The following is a 10671-nucleotide window of genomic DNA, read 5'->3' on the forward strand; positions in this document are numbered from 1 at the left end:
TTTTTTTGGAGGATTAGGGTGTTTTAAAAGATTTGGTAGTTTCTTAAATAGATAAAAAATCGTGGGAGTATACATATGATTGTTAAAATATTAATCTAAAAAAATATAGATAATATTCTAAAAAAATCTAGTAATGAAATGTATCAACGTAGAAAAATCTAGAAAGATATGATTGTAAATTACAATCTAGAATTATTATAAGAAAAATCTAGATAAATGAGAGAAGTTGAAGATTCTAAAGCATATAACTCCTATATATACATATATATCTTGTATGCATTGACATAAAATGATTGAAATAAAATACAACATTTTATCTCATGCTCATTCGTGAAAATTTTAACTTCTTATGTTCAACTAAACTAAATCACTAAATTAGTAAGTGAAAGCCCATAAGCATTGATTTATTGCAAACAAAACAATTGTGTAATATGGGTAACCAAATGAATGCATAGGGTATTAGTATTGAAAAGTGCTTATTTGAATAAGGCATTTAACTTACCATTGTTGCATATTAAAATAATAAAGGAATAATGTTGTTATAATATGTAGTTAGAATAGACTTATCTCGATGACGTGAACAATCGGATGAACATAGAATGAACAATAGATAAAAGAGATCCATTAATGGAGAGAGAACTTGGGGGTCTCACACATTGCATGATGAGATAAATCCCACCAACATTACTGCACCAAATTCCCGTTCCAAAGCTTAATGAGACCTGGTGAAATTTTTGTTTTTTTGGGGGAAAGTATTGAATATAAATGTTTTCGTTTTGAATTTTGAAGGATTTGTTTGGTTTTTTTTATAAAAAATAAAATAAAAGAGTAACTGTTTTAGCAGAAATTCGCACAGGTAATAGAGATGTGTTCTCCTAAATTTTCTGAATTTGTTGAGAACAAATATTCTCAACTATGCTGAAGGAGTTATCTAATTTAAGTGAAAATGGGCTTGCGCCTAACCATCGCTACGTTTTGAAGCTTGTGAGCATACGAGTAGCAGGCCGCTAGGCCCAATATATGCGTTGCTTGGTTATGTAGTGTGGCCACATGGGCGCTGGCTTCGTGCCACACCCTCGCTTTGCTATCCAAGCAGCAACGTGCGTGCCGTGGAATACCACTTTCCTAAAAGACGACTATGCACTACCTCCTGGTACAGTAGAACAAAAGCGGTCGCCCTCCAGGATTAACACAACTCCGAATTTGTGTGCACTCACAAACCCGAATGGGGTCAGAATATTTGCCAAAATACCGGAAGAGAGTTTTAGAGAGGAAATTTCGAGATTTTGTGTGGTTTTGAGTTTTATGTGTACGTATTTATGTGTGTCTTTGGATGAAAAGAAACTTGATTAATATAATCCTGTTTTGTGAACTCCAACGGTTAAAGAATTTAAGAAAAGAATAATGCATATTAAGGCTTTACTTAAGCCAATATACTAATGCACATTAAAGGCCTTAGTTAATCAAATAGTTAAAAAATCAATAGATTCCTGTAACAATAACTTAGCCAAAACGATTGGGTTCACAAAAGGAATAGGTAGGCCCACAACCCACCCGAGTATCTCAAGGTCCGAATCCAAACCGGTCAGCCTGCACGTGCGTGTGAGTGTGTCCACCAAGTAACTACTACTTCTTAAACAAGAATTATACTCATACCCCAATATTCAAATAATTGAGTTGTTTGATATCCTACCAATGTGGACACTTCTCACTTTACACTTTACACTTTTCACTCTTTTTCTTTTGTTTTCTCAACAAGAATTTCCAACAACCATGACTCCTACGACTCTCGGTCTTTGCGATTAGAGTCATGACAATCACGTTTATCCAAATTCTAACTCCCATCACCTCTAACCTAACTCTCTTAGAAACGCACATTCACCTCGTTATGTATGGCCACATGTCACTAATAGAGCTGACAATCCCTGATCCAACCTGGTAATCTAACTTAAACCTTACCCAAAGTTATTGAGAGAAACATGAACCAAGCCTTAACCTAGCCTAAATGATATGAATTCGACCCGATTTCTGATGTTTTGCTACAACGCCACAACCCGAAATACCATCCCTATCATTAACCCGTATCACTAACTCTACTATTTTCAAAGACTCTAATTATAATACAATGGTGGATTTAGAAAAAAATATTTAGTACGACAAAAAGATAAATGCTTTTGTTGGTAGTCTATATCTATTACATTATACTAAAACAAACAATAGGAATGACACGTGTCATTTCCCAGTGCAATATTTTCCCGCAAAAATCTTTTTCCTTTTTTTCTCTTTTTTTCTTAAATTTCTTAAAATGAAACTAATAGAATGGTTATGGAAGTTACCAACAATAACATAGGCAAACAAAAGGAATGAAATAAAATTAACCTAGAATTAACCTGGAGATTTGAGTTAAATCAATTGTAATCTTGACTTCTTCATTTACCTAATAAAAATAATTTGGCAAAAAAATATTGACCATCCAAATACGGAGTATATGACAATAATCAATTCCACCTTCACATATTTATAAATGTAATATGTCATGATAGAAACGAGAATATTTTACAAGAATTATAATTAATAGATTGATCTGAATAAATCTATTACTTGTACTAAAACACTTTTCCTATCTAAAAAAAAATTACTTTCTTTTTCCTTTTATATATATTTTGGATATTTTAGTCAAATCGTTATATTGTTCATGGTAAATATATTTACTCAATATTATGGTTAAATTAGCAAATTATATATATAGCATATAAAAGATGAAATACGTATGCAGTATGACAAGAATTGCCTATTATATGATTAAATTAGTATGTTCAAAATTATTAATTAATGAGTACGTAAAAACTTCACGGAGAGAAATGTTCAATATTTATAAAAGAAAATGATCAAATAATAATTTTATAATATCCGTGTGTGCACGAGACCTAATTTAGTTGTCAAATAATCACTAACCGTATCATGAACTCTACTATTTCCAAAGACTCTAATTATAATACAGTGGAAAATCTAGAAAAATAATAATATTTAGGCTCTGTTTTGTTCAACTTATTTTGATTTATTTCAGATAAAATAAGTCCAGTTAAGTTCAGACAAGTTCTGTTAAGTTCAGATAAGTTCAGATAATATAAGTTCAACAAAAATAAGTTTTTTTCAGAATTTTTTACACACAAATAAGTTTACTTCAGATAAAATAAGTTATTTTTTCAGATAAAATAAGTTCAATTAACTTCAGATAAGTCCAGTTAAGTTCAGATAATATAAATTCAGTCAAATAAGTCCAATAGAACGGAGCCTCAATACGACAAAAAAGATAAATGTTTTTTTTTTTTTTTTTTTATAAGTGTAAGTTGTCAATTTTATAAGGGAATAAAAAAAAAAGAAAAATGTGAGCTTCTATTTGCCGCAAAATATTTTCCCTCGGTCGTGTCAATGTCAAAATGTATAACAAGCCGCCAAATATCTCAAATCATTCTTCTCTTCTTCATTTGTTTCTTTACCAATAAAATAAACAACACTTTTTCTATACAAGTGATTTCGATCTGTTTTCTTCATCTCCATTCAAAATTTCTACTACTTTCTTCCCATTTCTCTCTCCATAATCAAATACCCAATTCATTTTTCCATCAATTTATCAAATACCCAATTCATTTCCCATCAATTTGCCAAAAGAACCCAAGATTTAAAGAACCATGTCGGCGATTTCCCGGCGAATTTCCGCCGGCGCCGGAATTACATTACCGGAAATACGGCGTCTGAACATAAAATCCCTACCACCAGTAACCGTCCGATTCTCAAGAAATTCGCCGACTTCTTTTGTCAACCAGTGTCAGAGGTTTAACAAAATCAACCGTTGGATTGAGGTTAGATCGGACGGTGGAGAGGAGGAGTGGAAGGGGAAGAGGAGAACGACGTCGTATAAGTGTAGTAGTGTTGGGGTTGGAGAAGTTGATGAAAAGGTGGAGAGAGATCGGACGGTGGAGGTGATGGTTGCAGCAGGTGCTACTGTAGTACTGGGTGTAGGGAATCGAGTTTTGTATAAGTTGGCTTTGGTTCCTTTGAAACATTACCCCTTTTTTCTCGCTCAACTCGCCACTTTTGGGTAATTCTTTTTAATTTTTTAATTAATTATTAATTCATTGTCAAATTATTAATTAGTTTATTCGTGGTAATTTAGAAATGCACGACAAAATCACGTGTCAATCTGTATAGTCAATCTTTGTTTGTTTGATAATTTTGGGCATTTCTGTATTAGTTAGTTTATCCGAGTTAATTAGAAATGCATGATAAAATCACTTGTCAATCGGTATAATAAATCTTTGTTTGTTTGATAGTTTTGGGCAATGCTGTGTTTATTAGTTGATCTCTTGTTAATTTAGAAACGCATGACAAAACCACGTGGTCAATCGGTATAGTCAACCTTTGTTTGTTGGATAGTTTTGGGTATTGTTGTCTTAATCAGTTTATATGTGTTAATTTAGAAATGCACGACAAAATCACGTGTCAAATCGGTATAAATCAATCTTTGTCATGGGTCAATCTTGGTCAATCTTTGTTTGTTTGATAATTTTGGGTGTTGCTGTCTTAATTAGTTTAATGTTGTGAATCTAGAAATGCATGACAAAATCACGTGTTAATCGGTATTATATCAATCTTTGATACTACTTTGATGTCTATTTTTAGCATTTTTTAGATTACCAATAATATAGGATGCATGCACCAGATGAAGTTATTTTTAGATACCCTAATAACCTGATTTGTTCCTGTGTTGATCAAATTATATGCTGAGAAGTGAGAAGTGTAGATTTATTAGTTGAGTATACTTTTGTTCCATTCTCAATTTGTATGGCGCGGGGATCATGCTAATCTTCTCTGTATCTTCTTGCACAAGATCATGCTAATCTTATATTTGTGTTGTGCGAGATCATGCTAATCTTAGATTTGTGTTGCGCGAGATCATGCTAATTAAGTGGTCCGTTCTCGATTTGTCTTGCGCGGGGATCATGCTAATCTTCTCTCTATCTTCTTGCACGAGATCATGCTAATCTTAGATTCGTGTTGGGGTCGAAGGAATCGATGTCATCATAGAAAAATAGTGAGAATAAACTATGTTGAAAAGATGGTTTGAGGATGGCTTAGTGGGGTATTTAGTGGGTTTAATCAACCACAATTCTGTTAACTCAAAAGATTTTCAAAAGCAAAACATTTAATCACAATAAACGACGTGTGATCTTGTCATGAATTCCCACGTAACCTTTGGAGAATGCATTTAGACGCTTATACACAACAGATTCGAAAATGCTGTTAGCATGTACATTGTACTCCATATGTGTGTGGGGGACTGGGGAAAGAGTGTAGGGGCATTGTTGATTCTTTTTGACCAGTTAAGATCGCTTTTACCCCAAAAGCAATAGTGGGAATTGTTTTTGATAGTGGAAAAGGTAGGCTTTTTTTTGAAAAGAAGTTAAAGTTGAAGTGTTGTTATAATGACATACAAGGCCTTTGATAAGAAGTGAACCTTTTTTTTTTGGGGGACGATTTGATTGTGGAGGCGGCTGTTTGCTACAAATGTTGTGTTTTATTTGTGTGTTAGTTGAAATCTTTTTTGGTAATTAACAAATGGTGGAAATAAGTGCTCGAGTGAGCGGCTCAAAATGAATTTGAGTGTGGTCCAAATAGGACTATTTGAACTCTCAACAACTTGCCAAAATAAGTTTTTTTTTTTTTTGTCAAAATGGGAATAAAGTGAGAATGGAAGTTGCAAGATGTACATTTTTATCATCTCTTTAGTTTGAAGACTCTGTAAGAAGTGTGTGCAAGGTTAAATACAAAAGGTTGTGTATTTAGTTATTTACTATTAGTCTGAACTCTTTTTTTGATTCCCGGGAATTTGTTTACAGTAGATAACTACCACAGTAAAGGGTTGAAACTTGAAAGTGGCAGGTAATTTTCCGTGGGAGCTTTAAGGACTGCTAAATCAATTAGAACCCGTGCCAATTACCCTGGCTCCAGTTTCCTAGATTTGGTATTTTGGTAACCAATATTATATGATGCATGATGTTCTTTTCAGCTTATCTGAACTTATTTGAACGTATTTGATTTTACATGATTCTGAACTTAGTTGAGACGTGATCTAAACTAGCTGAACTTGTTATACGTTTATCCTTTTCTAAGTTTATCAGACGTGAAACTTTGTTGTTGATGACGTACAGGACCTAAGTTTGCACGGAGTAGTATCTATGAAGATCTTAAGCTGTTGCTTTCTAAAGTTATACAACATAGTATTTATTTCTGGCTGTCTTCCTTCGTGCAGATACGTAATCGTATATTTCTCAATCTTGTATCTTCGGCATCGTGCGGGCTTTGTCACAAATGAGATGCTATCGTTGCCTCAAGCCCCTTTTCTCGCTGTTGGGCTTTTCGAGGCTCTAGCAGCCGCATCTGGAATGGCAGCGGCAAGTAAGGTTAATGTGTTACTCTATTTGAATCATAGCAGTTGCATTAGAACTTGAATGTTCAGGTTTAATACTGACAACTTTCACTTTTATGTGGTTTGTAACAGCAATGCTTTCTGGTGCATCAATTCCAATTTTGTCTCAGGTAAACCCTTTAAAAAGTTGAAAAGATCTTTTGTTTCTAATTTTTAACCATAAGGGAATGAGCAGATCAAGATGCATTAGTGCAGATCTGAATTTTCAGATTCAACTATAAGGAAGTCATCATATTGTGTATTTCATGACTAAATTAAAGATGGCCTCGTGCCGGGCCGGGCCCATACAAAACCCACTCTGCATCGTGCCAGGCCGGTCCAAAAAGTGTAAAACAGGGCCCATGTCCACGGGCTGTCGTGTCGGGCCGGGCTGGACCGGGCTGTCATGCCTTGCCGTACTTTTTCCTATAAAATGCGGCCCACGGCCCATGACTCCGTGCTCGTGCCGGGCCGTGCTTTTTTTTGTGCCGGCCCACGGCCATTTTTAGCATGCTTTTGACATAGATCAGCAGTCATGGTTGATCAATCTACTTTGCAGTGGTGAAACAACAACTAACTTGGCCTTCATCTTATCTGCAGACATTTCTTGTATGGCAACTTCTCCTGTCTGTTATTTTTCTTGGAAGGAGATATAATGTCAATCAGATAGTGGGTTGCTTATTGGTCTCTATGGGCGTTATAATAACTGTAACTAGGTGAGCCGTGTTCCTTCTGAATTCTACATTATTGTTCTGATTTTTTCTTTTGAACTGTAAATGTTGTCATTTTGGAAGTTTTAGTGTAGAATTCTGATGCCAAACACATGTTGTATTAAGAATCAAGCAGCTTTAATTGATAGTTTAATTGATAGTTTTCGGAAAACTGTTGCCTGAAAGTAGAGATTCTGAGGTTCACCACTCTGGTTTAAACTTCAACATAATTTTCCTGTATATTTCCGACCTACCAGTAGTATAATTTTAGAACTGTCTCCTTTTACGCAGTTCTGTAGAGCTGGCATTAAAATGCCGATTCAGTTTTGAGAAATGGAAAATTTGAGACATGGAAGTAAGATAAGAGAAGGGGGGAGAATCTTGGTGTTCACCCAAGTTGGGTTATATGTATTGTGCATCTTAAGTTCAACTATGTAAAACCGAATAACTTTTCCCAAGAGTGTCTGCTTTTGATTGTACTAGTTCTGATGAATAATTACTCAGCATTCTGATGCCACGAAATAGCTCCATTTGAAAATTCCATTTCCATTTCCATTTCCATTTCGATTATTGATTATTCATTTGAATCCTTGTTTCACATTTTTCAAAATATAGAAGAAGATAGACTAAGACGAACAACAACCAGTATGGCGCTATAATGGAATCCCCTTACACTATTCTTTTAGTAGAGATAGAATGCAGCTGATGCCATTTGGTGGGTTCAGGCTAATATTAATTTTCATCGTAACTAGATATTGAATGTGGAATTTGCAGTGGGTCTGGTGCGGGTCCCTCCTTGAATAACACCGGTCTATTCTGGAGTATGTTGATGATTTTTTCGTTCTTTTTACAAGCAGCAGATACAATTTTGAAGGTAATTACAAATGGGTATGCTAAACTTAAGCTGTTTTCTGTTTTTGTTGGATGCTTGGATCTATGATCTTGTAGTCTTGCGCCATCTGATGGACATATTGCATTATTTTGTAGGAAGTAATTTTCTTGGATGCTGCTGAGCGATTAAAGGTATATATTTTGTACCATTTATATGTTCTTTCCTCACTGTAAGATTCTGAGTTTCTGATTGCTTCATGGTTGTATTGTAAAAGTCGGAAAATTTAAAGAACGGGAGAGTAACCCAATTTATTGCCATATTTAAACAACTCTAGGCATTGTGGCCAACTATGTTACTCAGACAGGTACCCATGTCGGACACGGGTACATGTCCAAGTGTCTGACTCGGCTATTCTGCGAAAAAAGTTCATGATTTTTGGCCCAAAATGAAGTGTCTAGTATGCATACTCATGTCCGAGTGTCGAAAATCTGACACGGGTATTTGATGTAAAACGAAGCGTCCAAGTAACATTAAAAATTGAATACTGTATTTTATTTCCTTATCCATATGTTATGCACTTATTCTATCTGGTACCTTGTGATACATTCTAAAAAGAGAGTTTTGGTCCTTGTTACAGGGAGGTTCAGTTGATCTATTTGTTGTAAATTCGTTTGGGTCTGCCTATCAAGTAAGTATCTGATACTCCGTTACATCAAAACAACGTCTTCTAAAACCTTATGCCGTAATTTCCAATCCTGAAACTTTTTTCCTCACTTTATGCAGGCACTCTTTATATGCCTTCTTCTGCCTTTCCTGTCAAAGTTGTGGGGCGTACCATTTATCCAACTCCCATCTTACCTTAGAGACGGAGCAGCATGCTTTCTCAATATCAATACTCTCTCGACTGGTACAACTAATATTACAATATACTTCCTCCGTTCTTATTTACATGACACGATTTCCTTTTAGGGAAATTTCTTTTTAGTTAGACACAATTCTATTATGGGAAAGTTTTATATGGTGAATTGTCAGCTTTTCCCTCACTTTTAAAGAGATGAAAGTGATGGTTGGTTGTTGTTGTTAAGGGGTAATTTTGTCCTTTATCTTTCTCTTTTACATCTCCTTAATATGTGTCCCAAAATCAATTGTGTCATGTAAATAAGAACGGGGGAAGTATTCTACTTCCCTTGCTCTTACTAGTCCTGTCTTGTTGCGGAGTGTTTTCCGAATCATCTAACATTATATCACTATACTCTTTTTTGGGTTTCTGCAGGATGCAACGGTGCTCCCTTATTGCCTGTTCTCTTTATTATCGTGAACATGTGTTACAATATATCGTTGTTGCATCTTCTTAAGATTTCCTCAGCGGTGGTATCTTGCCTTGCGTCTACAGTTTCAGGTATACATTACTGATTAGAGATTACCTTTTTAATTAGTTCGAGCTTTAGATGAAAAGAAAACACAGCATAGCAGCAAGAACAGACTTACTTTGACAAACCATGGTAGCCTTTTATGACTAAACAACTCAATCCCTTAAAAGGGGTGGCAAGTGGGTATAGTTTTGCGGATTCCGCACCGTACCCACCCCAGTTAGAGCGTATATGGGTATGATTTTGGCGGGTATGGATATTTAGAGTCATACCCGCCATGTTTAGTGCCTAGGTGGTGGATATGAATTCAAACCCGCCCCATATCCGCTTACCTGCTCCATATCCACATGTCCGTCCGTTCCTTACTTTATACCCATAACTATTTTATAACTTTGTAAACACAAAAATACTTTCGTGCTGATATAGGAGAGTATACGTGGGTAGTAGGTGGGTATAAGCGGGTAATATGCGGGTAATGAATATCCACTTGGGTGTTGGAGTGGATGTGGATTTAGGTTTATACCCACTTGGGCGGGTATGGATATTGATTTTGTACCCGCGATGGGTAGTGATAGGTGGTGGAAATGAAAAACTTAGGTAGGTTTGGGTATGGGTATGGGTATGGGGGAGGGGGTATCCGCACCCACGCCACCCCGCCCCGCCCCGCCCGGTTGCCATCCCGGAGTGGAATTATTATTATTTCATTTAGAGTAAGATTTCGTGTGGAATTATGTTTTGTTTATTTCAATATTTTTTCTACAAGATTTTGACATTGACATGCTGATAATCTGTTTTTGCAGTGCCCTTATCCGTGTTTGTATTCACCTTGCCGCTGCCATATCTTGGTGCCGGTACTGCTCTTCCACCGGGCTTTGTAGCAGGTGCTGTCGTACTTGTTTTGGGCTTGTTTTTCTACTCATGGAGGCCCGCGATGGTGCCCGCCAGTGCAACCACCACTTCGTGATTTAGGTTTAGCGTGTAAAATTGTCGAATAATATGTTATAATTGTAGCAATTTGTTGTTGGTTTAGTGATTAGGGGGGTTACTGATTATTTTTGAATAAGTATGCTGCTGCAATTACAGTGACATTTTCCGGAAGGGCAAAGTCGGCAAATCCAGTGATAAACTGACAGTTTACGAAGGGATTTAGTCACTTTGCATCAAGTAAATGTTGATTTTTGGTTGATGTTAATTTCAAGTGCTAGTTTTCTTTCTTAATGAAGGGATTGTTACTTTGCATCCAATGATCTATACAGGGTCTTTGCAAGTACTTTGTCAAAATTGATTAGT

At 35.8% G+C, this 10671-nt stretch overlaps 1 protein-coding gene across 1 annotated transcript; it reads left to right on the forward strand.

The window, feature by feature from the left end:
* Positions 1-3421: 3421 nt before the first annotated feature.
* On the forward strand, positions 3422-10599 carry LOC110783322 (protein CLT1, chloroplastic). The gene is made up of 10 exons (XM_021987648.2): positions 3422-4102; positions 6314-6459; positions 6563-6600; positions 7070-7185; positions 7954-8053; positions 8167-8202; positions 8649-8699; positions 8795-8918; positions 9285-9410; positions 10182-10599. The coding sequence occupies exons 1-10, from the start codon at positions 3693-3695 to the stop codon at positions 10343-10345; spliced, it is 1311 nt and encodes a 436-aa protein (XP_021843340.1). The 5' UTR covers positions 3422-3692; the 3' UTR covers positions 10346-10599.
* Positions 10600-10671: the final 72 nt, after the last annotated feature.

The sequence above is a fragment of the Spinacia oleracea genome, chromosome 4, assembly GCF_020520425.1.
Source record: "Spinacia oleracea cultivar Varoflay chromosome 4, BTI_SOV_V1, whole genome shotgun sequence".
Lineage (NCBI taxonomy): Eukaryota > Viridiplantae > Streptophyta > Magnoliopsida > Caryophyllales > Amaranthaceae > Spinacia > Spinacia oleracea.

Excerpts from the sequence above, each read along its gene's own strand:
- LOC110783322 (XM_021987648.2), top strand. The coding sequence starts at position 3,693 with ATGTCGGCGATTTCCCGGCGAATTTCCGCCGGCGCCGGAATTACATTA. Across the intron at positions 8,203-8,648 it reads ATGCTGCTGAGCGATTAAAG|GGAGGTTCAGTTGATCTATT; the intron begins GTATATATTTTG and ends TCCTTGTTACAG. Across the intron at positions 8,700-8,794 it reads CGTTTGGGTCTGCCTATCAA|GCACTCTTTATATGCCTTCT; the intron begins GTAAGTATCTGA and ends CACTTTATGCAG.